The following is a 16961-nucleotide window of genomic DNA, read 5'->3' on the forward strand; positions in this document are numbered from 1 at the left end:
CTTCCCAGGGTGCCCCGCGGCGGCCGGGCGCCGGCGGCCTGTGCCGAGGGGGAGCGCTGAGGCGCGGGGGCCCGGGCGGTGTCTCCGGTGCCCGGTGAGGGGCTGCGGGTCTCGGGCTCCGTCCTCAGCGCTCGGGGGCGTGGAGAGAGCGGGGAGCCGCAGGGCGCTGCCGGGCCCGGCCGCGGTGGGGCTCACGCCGGGCCCCACGGGCTGGGGGGGGGGGGCGGCCTGTGCGGTGCCCGGGCCGCGCCGGGCCGGTGGCGGCGGGCAGGGCCGAAAGGGGAGTGGGCCGCGGGGTCAGGGCCTGGCGCCGTCCTGAGCAGCCGGGGGGGAAGGGTCCGCGCTCGACGGCCGTGCCGCGGAGGGCCTTGCCCTCACGGCGCTCCAGCCTGGGAAGCCCCTTACACCGAGGCTGGAATSGTTTTTTCCCCCCTTCCCCACCTCCCTCCTTCAGGCGATTTTATCTCCCTTCAGAATGGTTGTTTATCTGCACGCTTGCTCAAAGGCCGTTGCCTCTGAAGTTTGTTGCCTTGTGGTTCCCCGCGTCCCTTTAAACCGAGGGGTCGTTGCGATGGGGAATGAGTCGGCTGTGGCGCATGGTGCTGGCACTTCTGCACCTTAGCAAATCTCTGCCTTGCTTGTGTAAATCCAACGAGAGGATGTGCCTGGACAGGGCTTGTCACTTCAGTCTGATTTTCAGTCTTGTGTTTTTGGCTCGTCACTATTCTTGTCTTCATGGTATTGTAAGATGAGAAAATACTTGAATTGTGAATACTGAAACAGAAGGCTGTTGCTGGAAAATGTGTAAATTAAGACAGGTAGTCTTTTTTACAAGTTTTTAAAAGTAATGTGCTTCCTGCTCAGTTTCACCCTTAAAGATCCCATGATACAGCTGTATGGATGGGGGCTGTCCAGCATCTTCTCACTCAAAATACCCATTCTGTGTATTTGTATGCAGTTGACTTCATTTTATGGACCATGTATATACTCTGAAAGGGGAGTAAATAGCGGTAAGCTCTGTGCAAGATGACCTTCTGTGTGTATGCATTTAAAAATCTTATTTTTTTCCCCGATGACCTTGGATCTATGATTTGTCCTGGGGTTACCTAAATATGAGAGTTACTGATAAAAGAATAACACAACTTATTTCTGTAGTGCTGAAAAAGCTTACATTGCAGAATGAGACTTCCAGAAATGACCTATTTATTAATGATTTCTTGGCATCTGTTGCAGGAGCAGGATGTATACTCTGTTGTCTGGACTCTATAAATACATGTTCCAGAGGGATGAGTACTGCGTCTTGATCCTTGGTTTGGACAATGCTGGTAAAACAGTAAGTACTGTTAATTACTAATTACATGAAGGGCACATGCAATTCTAAGCATTCCTATTCTCTGAAGACAAAAATTCTAAGAGGCAGGTCAGTCTACCTCATAACAGGGTATTTTAGTGATGTTACCTGCAAGAATCAACTCYTCTCCCTGTATTTAACTTTAGTAAAAGCTTTCAGGGATATAGCTGAGACTTCGGTAATCCTGTAATCACCTGGAATCCCATCTTTCTTCCCTAAAATAGGAATAGGAACAAGAGGAGTGGTTTGTTCCATAGATAAGGTAGTAGCAATTGGAACAGGATTCTGCTATAAAGAAAAGGAAGGTTTTAGTTAGGATTACCCATGCTGGTACAATGTTTGGGGGTAGTTACTCTTTTGTTCTTCCTTTTCAGACCTTCCTTGAACAAACTAAAACTCGATTTAACAAGAACTACAAAGGAATGAGTTTGTCCAAAATCACAACCACTGTAGGCTTAAACAGTAAGTAAATCCACCTGGTAATTTTTCTACCTTTCCTGCAATGTTAGACAGTTGTTTCTTCCTTGAAATAGTTAACAAGAATGGACAAGGGGAAAATGGTTCCTGGAAATAGAGATCTTATCTACTCGCTGCCCATACACTTTTTGTAAGAGAATAAATTCACTTGCTTAGCTTTAAAAGAAAAAATCCTGAAGTCTGAAGAAGTGCATATCCCATTTCAGTGCTGTGCTTGGAAGTTAAGCTAACTTTCATTGGAGTTCTCTGGCCTGATTCTCATCTTATTTATACTGATGTGACTCTATCCAATCTTATTTGCCACTATTTTATAAGGTATTATTCTCCTGTTAAAAGTAGTACTGTTTGTGATTTGCTCCTGTAGAAGACTGTTCCATCCTTACTTAGGAGCRTTGTGTAGGTGCAATCATTTAGAGCACACAGCCGTTTCTCACTGGATTGGATTTTTTTCTTTCCCTCTAGTTGGTACTATTGATGTTGGCAAAACTCGGCTAATGTTCTGGGATCTTGGAGGACAGGAAGAGCTACAGTCTCTTTGGGACAAGGTTAGGGAAGTAATTTTTCTTTTATAAATGATTTTACACCTCTTTCAGAATTGGAGAAATATGATCATTTAGTACTCATACAGGCTTACTGGTAACCCAAATATTTATCATTAACACTTTGAGRGTTTCAATTTATCTGCAAGATTTGCAAAGATGATGCTTAACATTTACATTATTGTTTACAGAAACTAATTATCAACCTCTGTTTGAGGACCATGCCAGTGTTATTATTTGTATGTAATAAATGAGGTCATATCAGTGGTAATTTCCTTACCCAAAGTCACAGAGGAACCCGACAAGAGATTTCAGGTAGCTCATATAAAAGCTACAGTCTAGTTCTAAATAAAATTAAATATGTTTTGAAGTTCTCTRGGTTATTTTATACAGCAAGTCAGGCTAAGAGAAGGAAAACATTGATGAGAGCAGAAGGATGAAAGCTGAGATGTGTTTTTGAGCTCAGCACTTTCAAGGCTTTTGCAGTACCACACGGAAATGAAGAATACACCAATATCAATACTTATTCCCCTGTAATATCTGTTCTTATTGAACAGAGGGTACAGTTTTCCCAGCTGGATGCTGTTTTGTAGCTACATTAAATGTAGTGTTATTAGAAATCCTGAGCATAATATGCAGCATCCAGATGTCTGGCAAAGAATATTAAAGCAATACGCTCGCAGGCCAACCAAACATGCCACTTCTGTCGTTGACTTCATTGTTTGATCAAGGCATGTATTCCTGCTGCTACTGTTATCAATCACTTGAGAGTTATTGCTCAACTGTGCAGTTCATCAGGCTTAAAAAATATCAGATTCTGCCTGTAATCACCTGGGTTAGAAAGGGAGTCTGCAGATAAACTTCTTCACCTATTTGGTTCAACAGGCCTGCAAACGGGACAGGCAGTACATTTTGTGTGCCACCATTCTTTTCTTCAGACAAATATTATGGAACTGGTTATCTCTTTGATATACATTAAAAAAATTTGAGGCAAAGGTGGTCCTAGCTGCTATGTACACTAATATCTGTTACCATTTCAGTATTATGCTGAGTCTCATGGAGTGATCTATGTTATTGACTCCACTGATGAGGAGAGGCTCTCAGAATCTAAAAAAGCTTTTGGTGAGTACACTGTATTTTACCAGTACTGTGATTTCATGACATACTGTGTCACAGTGTTCTCATTACAATCATGTCTCTCTATGTGTCCTTTAAATAAGCTGTGTCCTGTTGATGGCATGTCTGTAGTGTTTTCRAACCTTTGCATAATACATGGCAATGTTTTGGAGGTGAAAGTGGTGAAGTCAGTGAGCTATTTAAGATTATGGTCTGTCTTGTCCATAAAATAATCCTCAGTTTCATTGTCTCTAATGACCCTGAGTCTCTTTTTGTGCTTATGTTAATTCTTTCGGAATGTTCATTCCTTATTCCATATTTATTACTTAGTTAATTCTTAGTAATATGCTTGTTGATCAAAATAAAGTTTTGAATTTGATCTAAAAAAAGATACTGTGATGAATGTAGTCCTGAAAGTTTGGATCAAATCAAACTAATAAGGAGGTGCCTCTTGCTTCCTCCCTATGTTCAGATAATGTCAAGCATTTGCACAATTTTGTCGTCTAGAATTAGCTAAACATCTCTCCCCCCCCCCTTTTTTTTTAATATATATTTCTGTGCTTTATAGAGAAAATGGTTACTAGTGAAGCTCTGGAAGGGGTTCCTATTCTGGTATTAGCTAACAAGCAGGATGTAGAGGTAAGATCATTGCAGAAAACTTAGTTATTCAATGAGCAAATATATACCTATATAAAAAACATATATATCTTGGCTGTTTTGAGCCATTTACATAAATAGAACAAACTATTTAGCTATGGTGGGTTTTCTTTACTGTGACTTGGTATCTTCATACTGTTTCTTCCTGGTTATTCAGCAAAACAATGTTTAGCGGGCTTCTGTTTATGATGTTCTTCCTGGAATTGTACCTGGTATTGCAGTACTGCAGTTTGAGTGATTATTCTCTAGATGGAGCTAGATACTTTCAGAGGAATTTGAAATCCCAGAACTTGCAATTGTAGCATCTGTTTCAAAGACTGTTGATGCTTCCCAGCTTCTTCCCCAGGACTTCCATACCTATCTCAATAAATGTCACTGTAGGAAAAACTGCAGATTTATGTAGCTGTCACTTTTAAAAGAAGATTTGGTTGTACTTTATTTATACAGCACAGCAGATTTTTTTCGTGATCATAAGATTTAGTCATAAATAAAAGAAATTTAATTTTACATAAGATGTGGCATGGGATTAAGAGCGAGGACTCCTGATTTCTGGTCCTGGCTTTGCTGTGAACTATCTCTTTTACCTATTGACAGTGCTGACTCTCTTTTCTGTGTGGAAACTAGAATATTAACTCTCATTTCCACGCAACACAGCAGCTTTTCAGCAGGGAGCAGTCTGCAGTCTTTCCTTTAGCTCTTGACAGTTAAACTATATGCAGTGACCCAGAAAGCTGTTCCAGTTTTACCTGTGGCTGTATAGGCATGTTTTGTTTTCAGGGTATACTATAAAAGCCAGCTCTTCTGGCACCCTAACAGGACTAATGAAAGATACTGAACAAATGAACTTCTTTAACATGGCTAGAAAGAGGTATCTGGTACAGGCCATGAAGATAAAAACTATGAATAACTCCTTGCTCCCTCTGGAGGGTCCAAGACTAGCCCACAGATTCAGTACCTTTATGCAGTCATAGAACTGTGACAAGAGATTAGCAAAGCTATACTGACTAGAAGTGTGTTTATTTTTAATAAACATCTAAATTGTATATTTAGAGAATATGATCTTGGATATAAACAGAGTAAAGCAACGTGAATATTGGTAATAAAGTATCAGTGGGACTATAGCTTATTCTGCAGTAATTATTCAGGCTCTCTTAAGCAAGGTTTAGAAAAGTCAGAAGTATCTGTCTTTTCCACTGATCTAGCAGCAGTAAAGACTTCTGGAAGAAAATTGAACACTATAGGATTATCACTAATAGAGATTTGTCTGCTCTGGATGTCCAGACTTATAATTGTAGTGGAGAATTCTCCCCAGCTTAACTCTTGTTAAGGGGAATCATAACAAGAAAAGACAAGTGGTATCTTAACGTTGCTGGTGTTTGCAGGTGGAGAATAATGCAACTGTTCATGATTACATCCTTAAAGGCCAGCAGAATGCTTTTGGTGAAATACATCAGAAGTAGCATGTCTGACCTTTTCTTTTTCTTTTTTTTTTATTTTAAGATTACATTCTTCACAGTAAGCTAACAAATGTTTCAACTCTGACTCACCCAAATCCAGTTCTTGAAATGCCTTAAATTACATGAAGTGTAACAGTTTTCTGGCTCTGCCCCTAAATTACTTGTAGAAGAAAAATTCTCTATTAATAGTCAGTACTACTCTTGAGTAAATTGCATCTACTACGCAGCACTGCCAAACAGGAGGGTGTTAGGCAGTATCAGGAGAATGAAATACAGTCATAGACTGCAATATACCAATTCAAAGATCTAATATCCTGAAAATAAAGTGCATGAATTTCTCATGTGAAAGGATTATGCTCTGTTTAGCCTAGACTAGATCATTTTGCAATTAACTGGGTGGAAAAAAACTGAGTGAAGTGGTTTTGATTTTATTTATTTATTTTAAGTAACTGTAGCTTTGTAGGAGAATTAAATATTTTGTGGGCTCACTTTCCAGGTATTGAAGTATTTTGGGGCTACTTTTCAAAGTATTAGGCTGTTTTGCTTACCTATCACTTCCTATAGAAAAAACTGCAAAATATGAGTTTATATTTTCTGTTTTGATGTGAATAGTAATGTTTAAACATTATAAAATCTCTATATTTCTGAGCTGTAAARTGAACTATTAAACCTTGGCAGGGGGAACAGAATGCCTCATTTTGGAGCATTTAAATATACTGGAATAACTGAGCTGAAAAAAGTAGCATATGAAAATAATTAGATATTGTGTGATGTCTAGGATGTCTCTGGGAGGAAGTCTTGTCTTCGTAGTCTTAAGATAATTTTTGGAAATTTAATTTGAATCCCCAGAGCCATAACATATCGTTGAAAAATGAGAAGTGGTGGTGAGTAGCTGCATATAGCGGAAGACTCACAATTTTACCTGTTTGTGGTACTGGTACAGACATTAGAAATTGCCTTCTCTATGATGGCCATTCTCAATATCACAGCTTCCTTGTAAAATTAGTTTTCATAAGCTTGCAAAAACAACAATAGCACAGAACATTGGTCAGGTCAGTTAGACTTTTTTGTTTTTAGTTAGGCTGTCAACCTGTCTATTGTTAGTTCCTATTTTAGTTTTACTACCTGATTACTCTTGGCATAGCTGAAGAGCTTATATTTACCTCAGGTTTAATCCTAATACGAAGCTAAGTAACATCATTGTCCACTTGAGGTGGATTTGGCAGGTAGACTGTGCAATTCAATCCRTTTTGCCTAAAATGGCCACTGATGCTTTTCTGCAGATGACTCCATTTCTGAAGTCACAACCTTGCTTCTTCATATATTTCTGGGTGTACCCTTCCTGACTGTTAATTTTAGTAATGCTGCTCTGAACCCTTCATAAAACAAACTTTGTTGTACAGTCAGGTCAGTCCTGGGTAGACTGTCTTGAAAAACCTTCATAATAGATGTTCTAGCGTGCACTCTTATAGAGTAAGATGAGAGAGAAATAAACTCTTCAGGTTGCGTGAGGTTTGTCTGAAATGTATGGTAGATAAGACCACTCCAGAAAGGTCATGTGTAGATTTTATTAGTGTAACAATGAGTTGTTTGTGTGATCACAGATTATCTGGTTTCCATAGTTTGCTCTTGGTTTATGCAGTTTCAGTTGAAAAATAAAACACATCTGTAAACAAATATTTTGTAATGGAGCTGGGGGGAGGAAAATAGAGGGGAACTCAAGCCACAGATGACATTTTCTTTTAAGCATGAAAAGCTCAAATGCTTCTAGATGAAATGATGACTGACCTACCTCTTCATCTGCTGTAAGACAGGATTCCAATTCATGGCTTCCCCTTGAGCCCTAGAACAAGGCTTCTTGGAATTGATAGTTCATTGGTGTTGTCCTCTTTGCTGCATGTTATTGTACATCAATTATTATGTTATTTATTGCTCATCAAAACAAATTAATGTTGTGATGCAGTGACATCCTACTGTAAAAAATGTAAATGGTGCAAAGTCTCCTCAGAAGCAAAATCCATCCTGACCCAAACTGCTACAAAGGTCAATGGTTGGACAGTTCTGTGGAAGTTAGAGCAGGTCACAATCATATTAGGAACTGAGAAGAGGAACTACCTAAAATGGGTTAAGAGATTTTAGTTGTTTAAAAGAAAGAGAGAGAGAGAGAGARAGAAAGCTACAGCAGTTCCAAGCTGCACTTGGAAAGATGGACTTCTCAAAGGCCTCAAAGATGGACAAAGTGAAGGAGACAGATTTTGTGCTGCTTGTTTCTGACTGTACGTAGGGACAGAACATGCCATATGTGGCTGGATGTGCAGGTATCCTTTGGAAAGTCCATTGCCTGACTCCTTTGCACAGACCAATGCAAGCAGAAATAAAGCTGCCCTTCATTTCCTGTTCAGCTTTCTGTTGCTTTTCAGGGTCTGTGAGTAGGAAGGAAGTGTTGTCCTCTTTTCAAAATCAACTCACTTGCCGCTCTGTAGTAAGCCTCCAACATCATCCTTAGCTGGTGTCAGTCACTGATAAGAGGTAAAACTGAAGAAAAGAGTAATAAAAAGAATTTGAATGAGTTTGTCTTGAATCCTGCCTACTGAGAGAGGTTCTATATTTGGGGCAACTGAGGCTGCAGGAATTTATGACTAGACTGAGTTGCGTTTTGATAATACACTGTACCGCATGTATGAATCCAGGCAACTCCAACAGAGGAGCTTTGAGATGGCACAGTTCAGGGCAGAAGAAACATCGTTACAGTGCTCTGCATTGTTGTTTTCCACCTTAAACACTTTCCCATATTTCCTTGAAAGATTCTAAAATGTATCATCAGACAGGAAAGTATTATTATACTATAATATTAAACTTTAAACTATTTACCCAGTGGATGACAGCTCATCTTTATGAATTTCAGGCTTTCCATTTGAATAAAATACTTGAAATAGCTTGTTATGACTTTTGTGTGTGAAGTGATTAACATCTTGAATAGAGTTTCTTGCTCATTGATTGAAACTGCAAGTCTGAAATGTAACTCAGGTCATAAGAAAATACAGTCATCAGAAGTTGCACAATTAATGGATTCTGGGCCTTTCACAGTGGAAAATCAACAGTCCGGATTCAAGGGCATTGGGTGAGCTGGGTGCCACTAAACTTCTCTCAATCCATTTCTTAAGAACTAGTCTTATTCGTAAGCACTAAATCCTGCTTATTTAACACATACTCATCCCCACAGTAATTTCCTATATTTAATTTTTCCAGAACTGGTGTTTTGCAAAATGGAGAGCTAATATCATTCATTTCCATCCTTATGCTAAGTTAAGGCCCAGACTTGTAGGAGACTGAATTCCTGTTTGTACATCGTCTGTACTCCTAAAGTATACATCCACTTGGACTAATCCTCAAGACTCGCAAGGATTTCATTTGAGATCTCAGTAAACACTTGCCCAACACATAGATTTGAGCCTAACTGAAGGACTAAAATGTCTTTGCAGAGAGGAGGAGAAAGTTGGGCTCATGGCCACCTAAAGTGCTTGATGATTTGTCTAAGGCTTCTGAGAGAAAGTGAATATCGAGGTGAGCAAAGGAATTATAGGCTGATGATTTTCTCATTGCTACTTCCATGTTCAAGGAGGAAGAGTAYAAATCTAGATTTCAGTAGGGCAGGTCTTGCTTTCTGTGACATGAATACTCTTTTGAACTTTTTGTTTGCTTTTGTAACTCTTAAGAATAAAGCTTTTCTAGCAACGCTGTGACTTATGTCAGGAAAGTAACACACTCATTTCTCGGGGGTTTTGTTGTTTTGTGTATTTTAAAGCCACTTCCTAGTAATCTGGCTTGTAGACTACAGATGTGCAAGAGCTGATGGCCATAAGGAACAAAGTGACACCGGTCATCAGAAAATATGCTGCATTCAGTACTGCCAACATTGTTCTCCTGCATGTAAAATGCAAGCAAACATGTCCATGGAATATRCTAAAATCCTTTAGGATCCTAAAGGAACATGCTGAAATTTAGGAGAGATCACACCCCAGCTATTTTCTAGAAGTGCACTCATAGGAAGACAGTATTCACTTTTGTGGAGTTCTGGTAGACAGAGCTTGTGTGCGATCATTGGGATAGGTTCCAAGAGTATCCAGAGGGGTGTACAGGTTATGCTTATTTTCATGACTGTATTTGCTTGGAAGTATGCATCTTGAGGATCAGAGAGGTGTGGCAAATATGTCTGAAAATAACATTGTATTTGCTGAAATATTAATATGTTCAGTTTTTTGGACTGTAAATAATGAATTTACTATGTTAGTGGGTAAAGGAGTTTAACATAATGCCATGATGCAATCCTGATTGAAGCAGAACTGAGGACTTGGTAGGATTTATTTTAGAAGAAGGTAATAAAGAACTCTTTTATGGTTTCACTTGCAGACCTGTCTGTCAATACCTGATATCAAGACTGCATTTAGTGACTGCATTAACAAAATTGGAAAGAGAGATTGCCTGACACAAGCCTGCTCTGCTCTTACTGGGTCAGTATGAGAATGGATGGTATTCTGGTTAACTGAACAGTTGTAGGGGATCATATATGAACAGAAGTACTATGGCATATAATAAACATTGAAAGGGAGCTGTGCTTCCTTCCCAGGAGTGACAGACACTTGTCTGTTAACTCTAGTCTTGCAGCAGGTCAGTAACTTCATGTGTAATTCCCTTCTATAAAACTTGATGAAAATGTACTAGCCTTGTCTACTGACTGGCTCAGAGCAACAGGATTTGGAGGTAAGTGGAGCTGTGGATGTTTCTGCTTTATCATCTGCTCTCTAAGCACAGTAATCCTTGCACTGGTTGGCTTGCTGCAGCTCCTGACTTAATATAAGTAAGAAAATGYAGCTGTTTATGACACTGATATATACATATATATTTCTATGTCTGTGCATATGTGTGTGTATATATGTATGTACATATGTATCTGTCTTAATGTTACTGTTGTACACTGGGTCTTGCAGTACTTTAGTTAGTTACATTCTTAATTCTTTGAGTTAAAAGTGCTATTTGGTATAATCCCGTTATAGGTGGCTAGAAATATTGTCACCTGAATAAGTGCCTGCCTGTATCAAATTCAAGACTTTGACTTTTTTTGTCTAACAACAAAGCTGTGATAGGATAAGAAATGTTCCTTAAACCATGATAAGAAAACTCTTGTCCCTATTGCTAAGAATCAAATGCCGTTAAACAGATGAACGACCACAACAGCAACAGTGGTTAAGCACTGTGACTGGAAGAGAAGTGTTAGATAATAATCTTATGAAATGGAACCTTTATAATTCATGTGTTTGTTTTGTTTTGTGCAAACACTTCTAGTTTTGATCTRTATGGAATTTCCTCTCAAAATTTCTTTTTGAGTTTGAACTAAAGAAAAAGATTGTGGAAGTCCTGGCTGGGAAGCTGTGCAGACCGGTGAGTTGGTGAGTTGCTTGGCAACCCCAGCACAGATGATTACATAAAATTGGAGACAGAATCGGAAGACTTGATACAGCTGGCCTGAGGTTTGTAGCAAAATAACCTCAAACCAGCTGACCGTCAAGTGGTTTGATGCTTCATTCCAAGGTTTCCACAGAGTTGATGACTAACTAAATTGGATCTAGACTTGTACAAACACCAGAGAAATAAAGGATGGAGTTTAAATAGCAAATTAAAACAAAAAAGAAAAAAAAACAGATCCCCATTGTTTGAGTGTATGAGAAACTAACATAATAATTCCAATAAATAACTGAAGGGCTGAACACTTTACTTGCTTTTGTAAGTAAGTGGTCAGTTAGGGACTACATAAACTGTAATTATTCTTCTTAATACTCTTGTCTATTTGTCTTATTTCCTTAGCAAAGGAGTGAATGAGGGAATTGAATGGATGGTGAAGTGTGTGGTGAGGAATATTCACCGACCCCCAAGACAGAAGGACATCACGTAAGAAATTCCAAGTTAGTCAAGCAACGGACACCCTCTTTCCATGCAGTTTCCTGTTCTCTTTAAAGAAGAAGGTCCACAGGATTCCTCTTAAACCTGATTCTTTCCTAAGTTTATTTGGAAACAAACATTCTCTTTCTGTGTCGGGGGGAAAAAAAAATTGAGCAAAGGATTCTAACTGTGAGGAAAAAAAAATCCCTTGCATTGTGTATTAAGTCATTGGCCAGAGAGCATAGACTTCCCAAAGGCTGAGTGGCAATCCACACTTTGTTGCCGATGCAAAGGACTTAATTTTCTACTGTATTGCTGTGTGATTCTTAGTCTGTTAATCTAACAGGGGCTAGAGGCCAGTGAAATGGAACTCCCCCTTGAAGGAACTGGGTAGGTGAATCTGAAAGGAGAGGGGGAGCCTGGACGATGGCTGTCCTTTTAACCGAGCTAATACCTCACTGTTCCAGCCCCATGGTTACTCTACACGGTGTTATTGGCCCTCTTATGCTGTTGTTTGTATAATGAGAAGAGACAATGATGATTACAACTCCATTTTCAGTTGGCACGTTGATTCGTGACTTTTACCTGTGGTAAATGCAGACATGGAAGCCAGCAACTGCACAATGGTACACTGCTTATARTGGGTATTCTTAACAGGATGTGACCTTCAGAAGTGCTGCTGATCTCTGTTGTGCAGTCTCTAATGGTAAGAATAATTGGTATTTTCTGTAACCAGAGGGAATTGTGGTCCTCTCTGTATTTTCTGGGCTGAAAGCTAAATGTCTAGGCAGGGAGAAATCAGTATGCAATAAAGGGTCCTACTACTTTAAACTTCTCAYGCTGAAACAACTGATGAGTCGTGTAAGTACAGCAGTGGTTGTACTTGGCCCTCTAGTTTTGCAAATGCAAACAAGAACAAATGGCAGCTCTCAAAGGCAAATAGTTTACTTCCCATGTGGCCTACTCAACTGTGATTGTGTTGACATATCACTAACATACAGATAAAAAAATATTCAGAGAAATAACAATTTGATGTATTTTACAGTGGTTTGGCAGTGGTTGTTGCTCTCTCTCTCTCTCTCTGTTTCAGTCACTCTTTGTACTGATAGCCATTCTATGCTGTTTGCTCATATTATGWAGGAAACATTTTTCTAGCTCAGTTTTATCAAGTTAGAAAGTGGCATTTGTTTAAAGAACTATTATACAATCACCTGTCTAAAAACTTTCTTCATGCAACTTACTGCAGAATTTTTTCATGTGAGAACATAACTCATTTTCTCACATTTGAGTCRAAGTATCAAGGCACTGGAGTATGTCATAAGTTCATGAAGTCAATGGAAATAGTATGTACGTACTGGAGAGCAGACTCCTCTCACTTCTCAAAAAAGCTAGGATAAGAAGGCTAGGCAAATTGTTGGCTGACATTTTTTTTTTGGTGCCTTCTCTGCCCCTTGGAGTGCACACAAGCTGTGTTATCCACCACTTTGTCAGACTGACTTCTCTGATGGAAATTAGTTCTGTCAATTAGTGCACTAGGAGAAGGTGGCTGGATACTACAGAAGAGATCATTGCAGTAATCCATGCAGAGTAATTGGTCTGCTGTGGGTAACCAACTGATCTGTCTGTATGAGGAAAAAACATACGCCACATAACTTCTTTGTGTGGGTGAGGTGGGCTGCCTTTAAAGTCAGTGCTCTTTCTTCTTTCTTAGAATGGAGTTGGTTACATACAACAACTGTATGATCTGCCTATTAGCAATGAGATTTTTTTTAATTGTTAGATTTTATAATAATCCACAGTCCCAAAAGGTGAAGTCAGTGCAAATTCTTAATACTTTGCTCTAGTGGCATGGCAGATTTCTTTACACTTTCCTTTACAGAAAGCTCGAAGTAATTCATTAGAGAAGCAGCCAGTGTATCTTAAAACCTTTTAAGACCTTTTCATCTCTTTGCTGAAGAAAGGGGGGGGAGGGGGAGAGGGATGATCTTAAAGGGCCTTTGCTGATGCATTCAACCATTTCTGTGTATGTTCTGTTAATGGAGCCCAGTTTAGCAGGATATATAACTGCCTCTTTAATCCCAGCGGGAAAGATCATTTCAATGTGGAAGGAAAAAGGGAAAAGCTGCTATTTGTGCTCTGTAGCATGTTGAAAATCAATGGATTCTTGGCAGAAGCTCAGAATTGAGTAGAAATGTTGGAAAYTGAACCTCAGACCAGCCCATTCGTCACTCTGTAGACAGCTTTCCTGGAAAAAAGTGATTGATTCCTAACTAAAGTCATTCCAGTATCTGATATGGATCACTTGCAGTTACTTGCTGTTGTTAGACTGGATGATACAATGTAGCATCTGAGTTTGTATTTGCATGGTGCTGATGTCAACGCCATATCCCAGAAGAATTCAGCTGCAGTAGATCTGATTCAAAAACCAGAGATCTCTTTAGGCACCTTCAGACCTAGTGACCTACCTCATATTTCTTTTTCACTCTGTGAATGTAGAAGATCTCTTGAAGATTATTCACCTACTGTAAGAAGTAGGATTTTCTCCGGCTTCTGCATGTGATGCAAGGCTGACAGTTTCAAGTGTGCAACAGAATTGGATAAGCAATGGCCATTAGTTTTAAGGGAAATCTCTTTCACTTGGCCACTCTGAAAGTTTGAGTATTTTCACGGTGTCCAGGTGGTCCTGGCTCTTGCTTCTCTTGACAGGATTGGTGTCAAAAATGAAACTGAAAAACAAACAAACAAACAAACAAACAGTGCCTGGTGGAGAGAAGTGCTTTGCTGAAAGACAAAAGTGCTTTTTGTCACATCACAAGTGATGTGAAATGTCTAATGGGATGCCAGGGGTTTTCCGGACTTTCCACATACTCTTTTCAGATCTCTTCCTCCGCCTATTCCCTAGGAGACCTGGGAGGTGAAACAGTTTGGAGCTCAAGGCCATAGCTGTTCTCATGAGTGTCTAGACAAAAAGACAGAAATAATTGCATGCTTTGTGGTACGTATCAGCAGGAGCACTTAAATAAAAGCAAACAAACTGGCTTAAAAATTCCAAGTTCTCAAGCGTGGAAAGCACTAAACTTTCTCGTCGCCTTTATTCCTCTGTGAAGTTACCCTAATGCATGTTGCTTTCTGTCCCTTCACCTGGGAGCTCTGAGATGCCTGCTGTCTTTCACTGATGTTAATGACTGCCTGGACCCTGGAGGTGCAAAAGTGCTTCACAAAACAAAATCTCACTTCCAGGAGTCTTAATCAAGGATCTGATCCTGTTGAAGCTAGAGGCCTAAGGGAGCATGGAATTTTCATTGCAATTAACAGCTTCTGCACTGGCGGATTTCCAGGCATTGAATACTGTTGCCAGTTAAGGCTTTAATTGTATTAAAGCAAGGGACTTTTTTGCACAGCCACTAATTTCCCCTGGGTGTTAAAACACACAAATTGACAGTCTCCTGTTTTTCTTAATACATGAGTTGATCTGTAAGCAGCCTTACAAGAAAGAAGAAAGCATTAAGGTCACAGACTGTGGCATTTGCTGTGATCACACAAGTTCTTTTAAACAGAATAAAACCATGCTGAAGTCTCTTCCTAAATCTTAAGGACTGTGAAAGTGTGTATGACAAATAATGGACTTCGAGTTCTTGAGAACACGATGATGCTRAAGAGAGGCTGTTTATCCCCATAACACTGTGATTAGAAACTTATTTTGCTTGCTTACTCGTCAGCTGTGTTCGTGTGCCTTTTCAGCAGTGGCCCACTATTTGTACCTATCCAGACACTTGATACTCAAAAAGATGCATCAGTGGTGATGCATAAGTAGGATCACGCTCTGCTGTCCACAAAAAAATCAGTTTTGCTGCAGCTTCAGTCTGTATAACCAGATCTATACTGCTAATGATGCAGCTGTTCAGACCTGTGGAGTACAACTGAAATGGATATGGAACATGATTCTGAGAAGTGACTGTGGCTGCTGCTTAAGCAGCTCTGAAAAAGAATCCTACTTAGGTAGTCAGAGATGGCATGCTGATAGCTCTTTTATGTCTTGATCAGTAATTAAATGTGAGGATTTCAGTGTCATGGTATTTATCACATTTTAGACTTGTGCTTTATACAATTTATTACAGGAAGCACAGACGTTTTATTCCAAATTATTTTGCATGATGAGTGAGCCCTTTGCAAAACTTTCCAACTAAAGACAGATGTTTCTGAGAATATAAGTCATAATACAGTCTTCAGATTTTTGATGTGTTTGAGATCAGCCTATTTTGCCCATGACAATTTACAAAAATTTATTTCTCTGAAGAGTTGCTGTATCTTTCCAAGCTGAAACGGCTTCATTTCCATACCTAGTAATCACTTTTTCTTTTAACATGCTTTACACTGAGGTGAAGTTAAGAGCTAATCAGCTAATAATCGTGGAAGTCATGCCACTGGCCTTTTTTAGCCCTGGCAGAAGATTAGTTTTCTCTAACCCCTCTGGAATTTCCCTGCTATGCAAACATTTATTAACTGTTAGCAGCAGAAGGCGAGAAGTTTCTATTATAAGAAAAAGCTTTTTAATGACTACTCTGTTAATCACAGTGCTATCCGTAGCATCTGTGGAAGTGATAATCGATACAGGATACAAATGTGTACAGAAGCCCCTTAGCCCGCATATGCCTGTCTGAGTGCAGACATGAAGATCAGTGATGAACTTAAAACTCTGGACGGTATTTACATCCCATGCTCTAACRAACTTCCTACGACAGATCATCTTTTTATGTGACCATGAGATAAAGGCCTCAGGATAACTGCCTGTGATACAGGTGGCTCCAAACAAAAGCAGAACTGGATTTAATTCAGATCATGTGTTTGTGTAGGTGCTTTGATACAAGAAAGAAGGGGGAATTTGCAACCACTGTAGTTATATAGAGATAATTCTGCCTAAAGGCAATTCTTTCAGGACCAGCTGTGCATCATACTATGTAGGAAAAGACAAAACCATCTAAATGGCCCKTGCCCCTGCATTCTGTTCGGGCCTGAAGAACAACCAGGTTTGAAAGGTACTGCATATTTGGTACACAGAATTAGAATTGCAGGTGTGCCAAGAACTGAGGCCAGCATGAAATCAGTGATCATCTGCTGAGGTGAATTATTGATGGACAGCAGAATGGACAAGTCTAGAACACAAGCAGGGCCACCCCAGCAAAAGGGAGGGAGCTACTGAGTTGAAAGATGCTACTTCCCTCATAACAGCATCACCACAAGCCCTGTGATTAGAGGAGGAAGGCAGCTGAGGAGCAGATGCATCTGATTGCTAGCTAAGGACAGATAAAGTTATCTAAAGACTGGAAGTAGCAAATAGGCTAAAAACCTGGGTGTTGGAAATGGTCCTAGATGTAATAAGTTGATTTTGACAATATTGGACTATGACCTGAGGGCACAATGCCATTC

At 39.7% G+C, this 16961-nt stretch overlaps 1 protein-coding gene across 4 annotated transcripts; it reads left to right on the forward strand.

Annotated features, from left to right (window-relative positions):
• Positions 1-4: 4 nt before the first annotated feature.
• ARFRP1 (ARF related protein 1) lies at positions 5-16961 on the forward strand. 4 transcript variants are annotated; one of them, XR_014896954.1, is made up of 9 exons: positions 5-94; positions 1234-1333; positions 1726-1813; positions 2291-2373; positions 3408-3489; positions 4052-4122; positions 10008-10108; positions 11460-12240; positions 14412-16961. XR_014896954.1 is itself a non-coding variant. In XM_085314223.1 (8 exons), the coding sequence occupies exons 2-8, from the start codon at positions 1241-1243 to the stop codon at positions 11545-11547; spliced, it is 606 nt and encodes a 201-aa protein (XP_085170349.1). In that variant the 5' UTR covers positions 5-94; positions 1234-1240; the 3' UTR covers positions 11548-14290. The 4 variants fall into 4 exon arrangements, 2 of the variants coding, with proteins under 2 accessions (XP_085170349.1, XP_085170350.1); XR_014896955.1 differs by having other exon boundaries at positions 14437-16961; XM_085314223.1 differs by lacking the exon at positions 14412-16961 and having other exon boundaries at positions 11460-14290.

This window comes from Rhea americana, unplaced genomic scaffold, assembly GCF_003343005.1.
Source record: "Rhea americana isolate MKP2758 unplaced genomic scaffold, rheAme1 scaffold_4, whole genome shotgun sequence".
In the NCBI taxonomy this organism is placed as follows: domain Eukaryota; kingdom Metazoa; phylum Chordata; class Aves; order Rheiformes; family Rheidae; genus Rhea; species Rhea americana.

Bases quoted from the DNA above. Each gene is read 5' to 3' on its own strand.
- ARFRP1 (XM_085314223.1), top strand. From the start codon at position 1,241: ATGTATACTCTGTTGTCTGGACTCTATAAATACATGTTCCAGAGGGAT. The intron at 3,490-4,051 runs GTGAGTACACTG...TGTGCTTTATAG, and splicing joins AGAATCTAAAAAAGCTTTTG to AGAAAATGGTTACTAGTGAA. The intron at 4,123-10,007 runs GTAAGATCATTG...TTTCACTTGCAG, and splicing joins CTAACAAGCAGGATGTAGAG to ACCTGTCTGTCAATACCTGA.